The sequence below is a fragment of the Sorex araneus genome, chromosome 8, assembly GCF_027595985.1.
Source record: "Sorex araneus isolate mSorAra2 chromosome 8, mSorAra2.pri, whole genome shotgun sequence".
NCBI lineage: Eukaryota > Metazoa > Chordata > Mammalia > Eulipotyphla > Soricidae > Sorex > Sorex araneus.
In genome coordinates this window covers 33,384,435-33,398,982 of record NC_073309.1, presented here as the reverse complement: position 1 = coordinate 33,398,982, position 14,548 = coordinate 33,384,435, and the positions used below count along the sequence as shown (strand labels likewise).

At 44.4% G+C, this 14,548-nt stretch overlaps 1 protein-coding gene across 2 annotated transcripts in view; it reads right to left on the bottom strand.

Moving 5' to 3' along the window:
* Positions 1-14,548, bottom strand: part of MYLK3 (myosin light chain kinase 3) — a 63,316-nt gene that overhangs the window by 38,362 nt on the left and 10,406 nt on the right. Inside the window, exon 1 of one of the 2 annotated variants that reach the window (XM_004600973.2) lies at positions 9,319-9,856. The exons of the other annotated variant lie outside the window; for it this stretch is intronic. Within the exon in view, the coding sequence (XP_004601030.2) occupies positions 9,319-9,795 (477 nt within the window). The 5' untranslated portion in view covers positions 9,796-9,856. Of the gene's footprint in view, positions 1-9,318; positions 9,857-14,548 lie in introns of those variants that run through there. 2 annotated transcript variants of the gene reach the window in all.

Genomic DNA, 14,548 nt, shown 5'->3' with positions numbered 1-14,548 from the left:
CCAAGATACTTGGTCCATGAAGTGGGGAGAATAAGATTATCTGCCTTGTCACTCATGGGAGGATTGGGGAAGTAGCTCTGGTGATTGATTAGTCCTGCCTGAGTCGGGGTCAGTGTCCCAGAGCCAACTGTCACAGTGTGGCCCAGAGAAGCTCATCAGCTATTCCTTAGCTCCAAGGTCAACCCCAGAGCAGAGGCTCAGATCACTTCCTCTAGATGCAGTCACTGTCCCTAAGTTAATATATAAGCTTGCAAATATGCAAATATTTCTAGATGGTCTGAACGCTCTGGGTCCCCTGGTGCTTTGGGGGGAGGGCTCAGCCTTTAACTGAGGTTCTTCCCCTGTGACTCTTCTTGGCACTTGCTGCAGCAGTAAATTCTTCTCACAGCTCTGACATGGTTTGAAGTGCCAGGCCCAAAGCACTCTCCACTGAAGACGCATGTTCTTGCCTTGACCACAGAGGCCCCTAATTTGGGAACCGAGCAACCAAAAGGAACTTGCATGACAATTTTCAAATGTTTAATTTGTTATCAACTTTTAAATGAAGTTTACAATCAAATTTTACTTATATTAAATTCCTAGACTCTTGGGGCTGGAGAAATAGCGCAGCGGGTAGGGCGTTTGCCTTGCACATGGCTGACTTGGGTTCGATTCCCAGCATCCCATATGGTCCCCTGAGCACTGCCAGGGGGCCATTCCTGAGTGCAGAGCCAGAAGTAACCCCTGTGCATCGCCGGGTGTGACGCAAAAAGCAACAATAACAACAACAAAAAATTCCTAGACTCTTGTAGGGTGACAATGCTTTTTTGTTTATTTGGGGCCCACAGCCAGCAGTGCTCAGGGCTTATTTCTGGTTCTGTACTCAAAGGTCACGGATCACTCCTGGTGGTACATGGAGGAGCAAATGCGATGCTGAGACCAAACTTGAGCCAGCTGTAGGCAAGGCAAGTGGCCTTCCTGGTGTACGCTCACTCTGGCTCAGTAAAATGCTTTTCTGTCTTGATATTTTTATTGTGGTGATGGGCTGTAGCAATAGCACAGCGGTAGGGTGTTTGCCTTACAGGAGGCTGACCTGGGTTCAATTCCTCCACTCCTCTCGGAGAGCCTGGAAAGCTACCGAGAGTATCCCGCCTGCACGGCAGAGCCTTGCAAGCTACCCATGGCATATTCAATATGCCAAAAACAGTAACAACAAGTCTCACAATGAAGATGTTACTGGTGCCCACTCAAGCAAATCGATGAGGAACGGGATGACAGTGACAGTGATTGTGGCAATGCATATATTTGTTAAACAGTATACTTAAAATGCATATATTGTACATTGCATACTGTTTTGTACATATATTTTACTCAATAAATTTGATTAAGTTCTAGTTTCTCAGCTTTTCCTTTTTGCTTCTTTGCTAGGGCCTCCCAAGGACTCCCCAGGAGCCAGGGGCCGAGTCCTGGCAGGACAGTTCAATACTAGATGCTTGGGGACTACCAGGGCCATTCCCGGTGGCGTTCAGAGGCTGCAGGGTTAGACCCGACTTTGCTGGGGAGCATGTGGTGCTGTGGTCCCCACTGCCCGGCCATGTCCCCTGTCTCTCAGCTTTCTTGAAATGAAAAATCTAAAGATCTGGCATTTGTAGGCATACAGCAGGGGGGAAATGGCTGGAGCATTCCTCTGATCTGGCCCTTGCCTCTCTGAGGTGTCTCCCAGTTGCTAGGAACGAGAATTGTTTCTGCTGTACTCCCCACTTCCTGTAATCCTATGCACCTCTTTGGGATTCCAGGACAGGAAGCTTTGCCCCCACCTCATGCAAAGACAGAGCTCAGGGACTGGTGAGTGAGTGGAGGCCCTTAATGAATAAATGCTAGCCGCCATCACCGAGATGACCACAGTTACCAGCAGCATCAGCAACATGATGACTACAATTACCACCAACACCGTTAACATGACCGAGAGCCACTATTCAACAGAGACCTCTTCCTTGTCCTCCTGCCTGTCCTGCTACCCCCAGAGATGGGGGAACTGGTGGCATTGTTAGCATTGGCGGCCTCCTCTTTCATCAACTGGTAGAGAGGTACTTGTACAGATTGTCCTTTGGCAGACCTTGTTGGACACCGTCCTCCTCTCCCTCTATCCTTTGTGTAGGCAGGCACATGCATGCACACGTGTGCATGCCCACAAACACATACGCACTGTTGAGTTTCATCTTTAGGACTCAATTTTCTGGCCTTGCCTTGTCTAGTGTATCCAGAGGAAGAATAAACCCCAAACACCATTCCAGAGGACTTCTGTCTTCGGATTTGGACACACCCAGGCTAGATTTAAACTTCATGAAAGCATTCTGGCTTTTAGGAATAATCAAATGTGTCACTGTAAACTTCAGAAGATCCAAGAAGGAGCATCTTCAACTTATCCCATAATGATCAACTTTAACAGCCAGTGCTAGAATAGAATACTATGGTTGATTACTATGTCTCTGCACTCTTAGAAAACACAGAAATCATCTCTAGGAAGTCTGCACACTCCATACTTAGCCCTGAGAACACCCCCGTGACAGCAGGTCTGTCTGCAGTACAGAGGGAAGTGGAGCTCTCATGTCTAGCAGGTAAGGAGTCGAAAGTTTCACTGGGATACTAGACCCAAACCTTTAATAGACCAAAAGCCTGACACTAATAGGTGTGTTAAACACAAAGAGATTTTAAGCTGGTGGAGCAGAACAAACAAGAAATGTTGCCGGGGCTGTGAAGATAGTACAAAGGTTAAAGCACTTGCATTCCATGTGGCCCACCTGGGCCGATCCCCAGTACTATATATGATTCCCCACCATTGCCAGGAGTGATACCTGGACACAGAGTCAGGAATAACACCTGAATATCATCAGGTATGGCCCAACCCCACCTCCTCTGACGAAAATTAAAAATGCTGCCAGAACTCTGAAAATAAACGTTTCTATGACTTTCCCTATCCAGATATGCTTGGTAGGACATGTGTTTTTATTCTTTCATGAAAATTCAATATTGAGAAAAGACAAAAACCTGAAATAGGGGGGTGCTAGAGCAATAGTCTAGCAGGGAGGGCATTTGCCTTGCAAGCAAACACAGCCGATGTGTGTTTGATCCCGGCATCCCATATGGTCCCCCAAGTACCGCCAGGACAATTCCTGAATGCAAAGCCAGGACAAAATCCTGAGCACTGCTAGGTTTACCCCCATGCCCCAAAATGAATTTTTTTTAAATAAGCAGGAAAAATAAAAACCCTGTAATAAAGAAGAAATAATATAAATAGGAAGTTCACAAAAAATATACAAGATTCATGAAAATATACAAAATATGAAAATACATAAATACATGGAAAGTACTTAAGTTCTAGTAAAAGTAACACAAATTAAAGCGGTACTCTCACTTATGCTTGAAAATTTCCATAACAAAAAGTGTTAGCATGCCGGGGATGTGGCTCAGCAGCAAAGCAATTATTCTATAGGTATGAGATCTAGGTTCAATCCTAGTAATGCCAAAGAGGGGAAAATGCTTTAATTTTTTAATATCAGTTGAGTAATGAAAGAGTTAGCTTTTTTATTTATAGACCTTTTTTAAAATTTTTATTTATTTCAAAATAAATAAATAAAAATAAATAAAATACTTAAATAAAAAATATTTTAAGTAAATTAATTTATATAAAAAACAAAGACATTTAAAATAAATAAATTGCACTGGTGAAGGGATGGGTGTTTGAGCATTGTATAACTGAGACTTAAACCTGAAAGCTTTGTAACTTTCCACATGGTGATTCAATAAAAGAATAAATTTTAAAAAATAAATAAAATAAAATAAAATAAATAAATATCTGTGAAATAGATCCTTACAGAGCTGTTCATGATTAGGATTCAGTCATACAGTGTTCCAACACCCATCCCTTCACCAGTGTACATTTTCCAGCACCCGTGTCTCCAGTTTTCCTCCCATCACCCCACACTACCCTCTAGCCTGCATCTATGGCAAGCACCTCTCTCTCTCTCTCTCTCTCTCTCTCTCTCTCTCTCTCTCTCTCTCTCTGTCTCTGTCTCTCTGTCTCTCTGTCTCTGTCTTTGTCTCTCTCCCTCATTAGCTCTAGACACATTTAGTCTTAAACTTCTTTATTAGATCTTGACCTGAACTTTTTTTTAAAAAGCATAAAAATATCAGGAAAATTTGAACATTGAACTTTCTTGTATATTTACTTAAATATCTTTAGATATCACACATTTTAGATATGGCAATGTTATTATGATTTTATATATATATATTTTAAAACCTTTGATCTTATTTATCTGTTTTTGGTTTTGAGGCTACACTGGGTGTACTCAGGGGCTAGTTCTCTGGCTCTCTGGGATGCCTTCCCAGAGAGCCTGTTGGGTTCCATGCAGTGCAGGGAACCAAACTGAGGTCTCCTGAATGCAAAGCAAGCACTCAGTCATTGGCTGGCCTAAGAGATGGCTCTTTTTAAATGTTAAATGCTGAAATGTTTATGTTTATGGAAGAAATTATGCAACATCTCAGACCTGCTTCAAAATAATCTAGAGAGAGGAAAGTGGATCAGGAAAGATAAAAAACTTTAGCCTACAGTTAAGTAAGATTTGTTTTACTATTTTTTTATTTTTATTTTAGTTTTTATTATTAGTTTTGCTTTTAGGATCACACCCAGCAATGCTCAGGGGTTACTTCTGGCTCTACACTCAGGAACTCCTGGCGGTGCTCAGGGGACCATATGGGATGCTGGGAATCGAACCCGAGGTGGCCACATGCAAGGCAAATGCCCTACCCGCTGTGCTATCGCTCCAGCCCCACTAATCTTTTATTTTATAAATGTTAAAAATATTTTTGTGCTCGCCTTGGCAGCACATATAAGAAATTTTTTATCAAAAAAATTTTTAAATAGAAAAGCATGGATGGTAAGATTTTATTTTCCAATTAACAAATAAATATTTTTAAATTGTGAAGCAGGCAAATAGATGGTGGGCTGGAGGAGCCTGGCAATGGGTTCTAGGAAATAATAAAACCAACATGACAAGGTGTTATTTAAAGCAGTTACTCTGTCATTAGCCTTAAAATGCCAGAAGGCATTAAGATCAGGCCCACTATGTGGACACTAGAGCTGAGGTCTGATAAGACTAGCAAAAGAGGAGGCTGGGACCCCTTCAGAGAGAAGTTCCAGTAAAAACAAAAGGTTGTGATAAGAACAAAAATGCCAAGTACTTTTCCTTGACAACATCCTAGCAATGGACTCATATTTACATAGAAGCCTCCATGTTGGGGCAGTTTGGGAAAAAAAATCTATAAAACAACTGCAAAGACAAGCAGGCGCTTCCCCATACTCTCTCCTTAGTACATCTCTCTCTCTCTCTCTCTCTCTCTCTCTCTCTCTCTCTCTCTCTCTCTCTCTCTCTCTCCCCTCATAATCTCTAAAGATAACTGCTTTACTTTATTATTCATCTTTTACTGAAATTTCTTTTCTACGAGGAAAGGCAATGAACCTGGAAAACCTGACTAGAAATTAGGACTTATTTTTCTTTCCTGGAAAGACATTTCCTTACTCTAGCCCAAATGACACAGCTTTCCCAAGAAATTGGGAGGCAATTTCCTACACAGAAAAGAATAGTAGAACTCAGATGTGCTTTGATGGACGCCTCATGAGCTGGTGAGATGTAAGATGCACCTTGCAAGTGCTCATAGCACACTTAACCAGTCCAAACCTCCCCCCAGATGACCGAAGTAGATAGAGAGGAAAATCAATAGGCTCCCTTCTTGAGGTTGCCACATTTTTCCCATTTCACATAAGTCACCTGCAACAACTGATATTGGATAGCACTGTAGCACTGTCATCCTGTTGTTCATCGATTTGCTCAAGCAGGCACCAGTAATGTCTCCATTGAGAGACTTGTTGTTAATATTTTTGGCATATCTAATATGCCACGGGGAGCTTGCCAGGCTCTGCCATGCGGGCGGGATACTCTCGGTAGCTTGCCGAGCTATCTGAGAGGGATGGAGGAGTCGAAGGCAAACGCCCTACCCACTGTACTATCGCTCCAGTTCATTGAATTGTAGAATATAAATAAAATTTATTTCTACAGACATCACTGTATCACTGCATCACTGTCATCCCATTGTTCATTAATTTACTCAAGCGGGTGCCAGTAATGTCTCTATTTGTTCCAGCCCTGAGATTTTAGCAGCCTCTCCTTACTCATCTTTCCCAATGATTGGAAGGTCTTTCAGGGTCAGGGGAATAAAACCTGTTATTGTTACTATTTTTGGCATATCGAATATGCCATGGGGAGCTTGCCAGGCTCTGCCATGTGGGTGGGATATTCTAGGTAGCTTGACGGACTCTCCAAGATATATATATTATATATATATATGTATATATATATATATATATCCCTCTATGATTTGTTACCTACTGTCAGAGAGATAGAATTAGGTTTCTCCACTGTATTATTATTTTGTATCATCATTCAGGTTCATTCAGCTATAAATTCTTAAAACAGCCAGGGATTAAGTCTTGCTTGCTCATTGCAGAACCCTAAGTGCATAATTACAATAAGTAATACCATTTACCAGAGATTTATTCTTTCCCATGCCTTTACTGGGTGTTTGTTAATGGCCAAGTCTGGTAATTCTTAAAACATACTTATCAGATAAGATTAAATTATGTCCTCCATTTTGAAGTGGAAGACACTAAGGCACAAGGATAGTCATTTGCCTACTTGGGCAGAATGGGGAGTGAGTCCCCGTCACCTAAATGATGCTGCATTGGTTATTTGTATTTCTAAGCATCTCTAACTAGTTCTATGAGTCTAGGGATTCTACTTATTTTCCATTTCCTTCCTGGTCTAGATTACCAGAGCTCAAGTGGAGATTTTAATTAGGCAGAAATAGATTGATGATGGGACCTCTTGGGCAATAAAGATTGTGTGTGATGACAATCTTGCTAAAACATAACAATTCTTAACATGTCATCTCATAGAGAATAACAAAGCCCTTTGTAGGTCAAGATGTGGCCTACAGGGGCTGGAGGGATAGCATAGCGGGTAAGGCTGTTGCCTTGCACGTGGCCAACCCGGGTTCGATTCCCAGCATTCCATATGGTCCCCCAAGCACTGCCAGGAGTAATTCCTGAGTGCAGAACCAGGAGTAACCCCTGTGCATCGCTGGGTGTAACCCAAAAAGAAAAAAAAAAAAAACATGTGGCCTACAGGGTGAAATCTAAAAACCATGGTTGAAAGGAATAAAAGGAAAATAGAATGAGACATCTGATGTGGAGTCATTTGATACTTTCACTCAAAACAAATATACATGTTCTACAATATCATAGGGAAGAGAAAGGATGCCCTTTTGCACTGATTTCTCATGGGGGTAGATAATAGAAAAAAGAGATCAACGGAAGGAAATGGAAGGAATTTATTTTCCCTTTAAAAAAAACATAAAAAACAAAAAGCTATCAGTGCAGCAGGAAAAATAAGTGGACTTTCCAGGACTTAACAAGTAAAACAAGCTTACTGTCGGGAGACACACAATGAATAATTATTAATAATTACAAAAAATATATAAAAGGCATTTCTAGGGCCAGAGAAATAGTACAGCATGTTTTGCCTTGCACGCAGCTGATCCAGGTTCTATCCCCAGCATCCCATATGGTTTCCCAAGTACTGCCAGGAGTAATTCCTGAGTGCAGAGCCAGGAGTAATCTCTGAGCACCACCAGATATGACAAAGAAAGAGAGAAAGAGAGAAAGAAAGAGAGAAAGAGAGAAAGAAAGAGAGAAAGAGAGAAAGAAAGAAAGAAAGAAAGAAAGAAAGAAAGAAAGAAAGAAAGAAAGAAAGAAAGAAAGAAAGAAAGAAAGAAAGAAAGAAAGAAAGAAAGAAAGAGAGAGAAAGAGAGAAAGAAAGAGAGAGAAAGAAGAAAGAAAGAAAGAAAGAAAGAAAGAAAGAAAGAAAGAAAGAAAGAAAGAAAGAAAGAAAGAAAGAAAGGAAGGAAGGAAGGAAGGAAGGAAGGAAGGAAGGAAGGAAGAAAGAGAGGAAGGAAGAGAGGGAGAAAGGAAGAGAGAGAGAAAGGAAGAGAGAGAGAAAGGAAGAGAGAGAAAGAAAGAAAGAAAGAAAGAAAGAAAGAAAGAAAGAAAGAAAGAAAGAAAGAAAGAAAGAAAGAAAGAAAGAAAGAAAGAAAGAAAGAAAGAAAGAAAGCATTGCAGTTATGATTTATTACAGAGAAGGGTTCAGGAATTGGAGTAGGAAGAAGGCATTGTGTTCCTCATGCCACTTGAATGTGTTTTACCATGGGCATATTCGAAATTAATTTTTGCTTTTCAAAGCTGAGTTGGCAAGAGCAAAAGCTCAGCTCTCCACCGAAGGCCAAACTCCCAGAGGAGACACAGAAAATAAGGAGTGAGGGCAGCGTGCTCAGAGGAGCCACAGGGCTGCAGGGTAATGGGTCAGTGGGGTGACCGCAGAAGAACAGCGCCATACGCTGTACCTGAAAGCCTCAGGAACTGGGAGGGCAGAGCCCGGACCCCAGAGATTCAGCTTATCTCTGGCCCAAGGCTGGGGGGTGATTGCTGGATCTGAAACGATGGCTCCAGGCCGTCTGAGTGTTGCTAAGTGGCTGATCCTTAGCTGTTCCCAAACAGAGTGTTGCTCTACACACCTCACACACAAACACCCCCAGCCCAGCCAAGGTTCCATTAGCCCCCAAGTGTGATTATGCAATCCTTGGGCACAGTCACTCCCAGAAATGCCACACTCCACCCCCAGGCTCCGGCTCCACCTGGCCTGTGTCCCCTGTGGGTCACTGTCAACACTCCTCTCCCCACCGGCAGCTGTACACTGCCCACTGTGGGACCGAGCACTAGGGTGGTGACAGGAAGGGTTTGGGTTTCTGAATGGCGGTTGTCAGGACACACGAACGCTTCCCACCCGTCTCCCATCCGGAAGAAGAGAAGTCACTGGGGAGAGAACGGAACTCCTCAGTCCCTTCCTGACAATGGCCCACCCGTCCCCTACCTCCAAGGGCCTCTGCACCACCCAAGGATGCACAGTCCTCCCCCGGGAACTGCCCTCTCCCTTCCCCAAGGGGAGAGTCAGTTATTCCGTCTGGGAAATTCATCTTTTCCATTCCTTCTCCCCTTCCACAGATCAACAGATCCTCACCAGATCACCCAGAAGGCACAAGAAGGGATGACAGTCCCCACCCCCTCGCTCTCCTCAGACGAGCTGCCTGGCCAGTCTTTCCACCAAACCCCGTGAATCTCCGTTCTAGCCATAAGGGCACCAGGCAGGGAAGCAAGGACCAACCAACCTCTGCAGGGCCACCAGCCGGGCTGCCTTCCCTCCAGGGGCCACTTCCTTGCAGGAGGAGATCCACCACCTTTGAGTTCTGGAACACAGCCCCCACCAAAGCTACGGCCTTGTCCATGGCCACCACCATCCTGACGAGGGCTTCCAGGGTGGCCCCGTGCTGGGCCGCCTCCTGCCGCACAGCCCTCACCAGCTCCAGGACCTCTGGCCACCCGCCCTGTGGAGCAGCTGCAGACGGGGGGTCACTTCCCACTGGACCCAGACCTCGGGAGGCCTCCAGCCGGTGCAGGCCTTGCTCCAGGTGGCCCATGCCTTGGTATACGCACTGCAGCTTCTCCGTGACGTCTTCTTGGAAGTGCAAGAGCTTGTCAACCTTCTCATTCAGCAGGTTAAGCTTTTTGTCCATGGTGGTTAAGCAGGCTTTGCCCAAGGCCGGCAGGCCTCGGGGCCCCACGCCTTCCTTGGGGGCTCCTGACATCTCAGTGCAGGCTTACCAACGGTGAGGAAAGGAAATGGAAGAGCCGATGGCGCCTGCTTTTCACTTGGGTGGTGGAGACTAGATGTTCATTGTTCTCGGCAGCTAATGGCCTCGCCCTGCAGTGCCAATTCACACAGAGGGCCCCGTTGTGCAGGAAGCCCAGAACACCAGGCTTTCTGAGCCTTTGCCTTTGCTTATCTCCCACTCTGTCGCAGGCCATGAGTGACAGGCAGGGTTTGGCCGAGGCCCTTCTCCTTGGGGCCCCTTTGACATCATAGCAGCATTTAACATTCCTCTCTGAGAGGCTGCTGATGGGCAAGTATTTTAAGAATCTTCCGAGGATAGGCAGTAGCTGAAACTAAAGGTTAAAAGAAAAGAAGCCCTTTAGGTAATGTGTCTGAAAGCTGCCATCCAGACGGAGCACTCAGGAATCCAAAGGCCAAGAAGCCCAAAGCAGGTTAGCACTAATGGTGTCCCACAGGCCATCCACTTGACAAGAAAACAAAAATAAAAATGAGGGGGCTGGTAAGATTGCTAAAAAGGCAGGAGCAAATGCTTTGCATGCAGCAAGCCTGTGTTTGATCCTTAATGCTTTGTAGTCCCCAGGGCACCACTGGGAATGACCCCTAAAACTTAGATGGGAGTAGTCCCTGACTCCCATCAGGTGTGGTCCCAAAACCAAAAAATAAAAATAAGAAGGGGTCAGAGATGTGGCACCAAACCCTAAAAAAATAATAAATAAGGGGTCAGAAAGACAGCACGGTGAGTAGTACACTTGCCTTGCATACAGTTCACCTGGGTTCAACCCCCAAAACACTGTATGGCCCCCTGACCCCTCCAAGATTGATTCCTGAGTGCAGAACCAAGAATAAGCCCTTCGCACTACCAAACGTGGCTTCCAAATGAAAATAAATAAATGTGAGGGCCATGGATGTGGTTCATGTAGTAGAGTATTTGCATTCCCTGTGTGAGAGACCCTGATCATGCCTAGCATCATGCATGACCCCTGAGTCCCACCGGATACAGGCCCGGGCCCCAGACACCACCATCATCATCACCACCACCACCACAACAAAAACTTTAACCAAAAAATTGTTAGGATGTAGAGAATTTTTGTTTTGTTTTGATTTTGTTTGGGGGCCACACCCAGCAATGCTCAGAAGTAACTTGGCTCTGGACTCAGAGTCACTCCTGGTGGGCTTGGGCGACCACGTAGGATGCCCGGGATCAAACCTGGGTTGGCTGCGTGCAAGGCAAGAGCCTTGTGCTATCTCTCTGGCCCCGCTGTGGTGACTTTTGTCATAATGAACATTTTAGAACTTTTGTATATTAAAAAAATAAAATGGGTCTTCCTACTTTGCTGATGTCCTAGTCATGTTTGTGCTACCCGTCCCTCTTCTCACAGGGCTGCAGTCACTTGTACATAAAAATAGAAGTGAGGGACAACAGCCTAGTCCTCTTATCTAGTGCCATCCCACAGGCCGGGTTCTCAGAGAGCCCTCTGGGCAAGAGCGGTGGGAGCTCTCCTGCTCCCCTGCCCCCCATGACTCTGCAAGTACTGGGCACCCAGTTTCTTTTTTTTTTTTCTTTTTGGGTCACACCTGGTGATGCACAGGGGTTATTCCTGGCTCTGCACTCAGGAATCACTCCTGGCGGTGCTCGAGGGGGCCATATGGGATGCTGGGAATTGAACTCGGGCTGGCCGCATGCAACGCAAACACCCTACCTGTGGCGCTATAGCTCCAGCCCTGCACCCAGTTTCTAAAGCTCATCTGATGCACTAGGAGCAAGGCTTTCCTGTGGCTAAACACTTCAACTCCAGAAACCCATGGTTCAACCATGAATAACTTTCCTACTGTATCTCACGGTAACTCAATTGAAAAAATTATACATATTTTTAAAAGAAACCTGTGGCTCTAATTTTTTTCTTTCTTTTCTTTCTTTCTTTTTTCTTTTTACAGAACCATCTATCTATCTATCTATCTTTTTTTATTATTTTTTTAAAATTTATTTATTTTTAATTAGAGAATCACCGTGAGGGTACAGTTACAGATTTATACACTTTTGTGCTTATACTTCCCTCATACAAAGTTTGGGAACCCATCCCTTCACCAGTGCCCATTCTCCACCACCCGTAAACCCAGTGTCCCTCCCACCCTCCCCAATCCCATCTCCCCCCCACCCCACCCTGCCACTGTGGCAAGGCATTCCCTTCTGTTTTCTCTCTCTAATTAGCTGTTGTGGTTTGCAATAAAGGTGTTGAGTGGCCGCTGTGCTCAGTCTCTAGCCCTCATTCAGCCCGCAACTCCCTTCCCCCACATGGCCTTCGACTACAATGTAGTTGGTGATCGCTTCTCTGAGTTGACCTTTCCCCGGAACGTGAGGCCAGCCTCGAAGCCATGGAGTCAACCTCCTGGTACTTATTTCTACAGTTCTTGGGTGTTAGTCTCCCACTCTGTTATTCTATATACCATAGATGAGTGCAATCTTTCTATGTCTGTCTCTCTCTTTCTGACTCATTTCACTCAGCATGAAACTTTTCATGCCCATCCACTTGACTACAAAATTCTTGACCTCCTTTTTTCTAACAGCTGCATAGTATTCCATTGTATAGATGTACCAAAGTTTCCTCAACCAGTCATCTGTTCTGGGGCATTCGGGTTTTTTCCAGATTCTGGCAATTGTAAACAGTGCTGCGTCTATCTATCTATCTATCTATAAATACATATAGATATATATGTGTATATATATCAGAAAAAAAAAAAACTCTGACTGCCACCGAGATGTGACACAAGAAAATGCCCAGAGGCCCACAGACCAAAGACCCCAGAGAGCCCCTGACTGACACTTTCCATCCAGGCCTTCAGCAGTGGAGCTGGGAGAACCAAGGTCCAGAGGGAATCTATTCAAGGTCACTCCACAAAGCACGGCCTCTTTTTGACCCCTCTCATTTGAACTTTTGTTTTTGTTTGCTTTTTAATTTAATTTTATTTTTTAAAAGTTGTCCATGATGATTTATTACATTCAACAGTCCAACACCAATCCCATCATCATTACACCTTCCCACCACTATTATTTCCAATTTTCCCAACCACCACCCAAGTTTGCCTTAGTAGTAGGTCCTAAGTGATTTACTTTGTATTGCTTGTTATGATTAATTCGCTAAAAATGATCAAAAAAGATTTACTTAGAAGAAAGTGTGTGAAGATTATTGTATCTCACCCTGGAGCCATTAATCCCATGTATAAGAGATTTCTAATACGTTATTACAGGTTAAAACTGGTGTGTTAATATTTTCTTAATCGAGATTGGTTGCCTTCTACTTTGCATCCCATCCAGTGTGGTGTGCTACTCCTGGTATATGAGTGGTATAGAGTATGAGATGTTGTTCCAGGAATTCTAAAATTTTGATGGGGTGATACAGCTGGAGTTAAATTTTTAACTGAATGGTAACTTTGGGGTCCAGAAACATCTCTTTTAAGACTTATTTATGAGTCTCTGGATCATGCCCAGTTGAATGAGCTTATATGGCACCAGAGACAGTCTGTAGTCTAGGCTCCTGGAAGAACCGGGGTATGGGGGGGGGTGGCTCCCCATCCCCGACTCCATGAGAGCCTGGAGATTTCAGTCACAAAACCCCCATACCTGGGTTTTTCAACAGATTCATTCCTGGATGAGGCTCATCTGAGCCTGTGGAGTACAGTCGCAAAGCACAGCCTCTTGAGGACAATTTAGCTAAAGTCGTGTGGGAGGGAGGTATTAGAGTGCCCCTAAAGTCCCCACTTCTAAATTCAAGCAATTATGAAAATAAACTTTGACCTCCACACTTAATATCTATGAGCAACTTTTTATTGTTTTGCTATCTGAAGATGACCTGGACACACAGAATGCTCGCCATGCAAGTGCTGTACTGGGTAGACGTTCTTGCTACCCTCCCTCTTCTCCAGAAAGAGTTGCGTATGGAGATCCATATCCCTTTCCACGAGCACAGTGCTGGGTGGTGTCATTGACCAAATAACTCAAAGCATTCTCAGATGAGCACTGTGATTTCAAATAAGCACACTGGTAACCACAACAGGCTGGTGCCCAAACAATTGGATGGAAGGGATAAGTTGAGGAGGATCCTGCAGGAAGTAGGAGGTCGGACTGACCTTCAGGAGATTAGCTGAGCAGGAGGCACAAGTGGGGTTTACCCAGCAAAAAAAAAAAACCAAGGAAGGATAGGACAAAAAAGACCCTGACAATTTCCAGAAGCAACTCTGGAAGAAAGTTCTGAACATGTGAACAGAAGTCCTTGAGATTTCCTTGATGAAAAGGAGTCATCACATGGACTCAATCCTTTTCATGTCTTAGCCTACAAGAAAAATTAGTGTATTACATACCTAGGGTCTTGAGAGCTTAGGGGTGGCTGCTCCCCAACTATCACTGATAAACAGCGAACAAGAGCCATGGTGATTCTTTGAGTGCGAATAGCACCTGCCCAGAATATAGGGGAGGCATTCCACTCCCCAAGTCAGGAGAATGCTGAGCAGGAGAAAAAAAAAAAAGTGTTGAGCTGAACTGACACAGAGCAGCAAATCCATTGACACCTCACCGCTCATCTATCCCACAGGGCTATTTCCAGAAAAACATAAGCAGATCTCGCCTATGGGTGGGGTGGGGTCAGGCTGTTCTGAACCCCACGACTCCTCCCTGGCCTTTCTGATGGGAGAGTCTGCAGCATCTCGTTTGAAACTCTTATAAGGATCCTGCA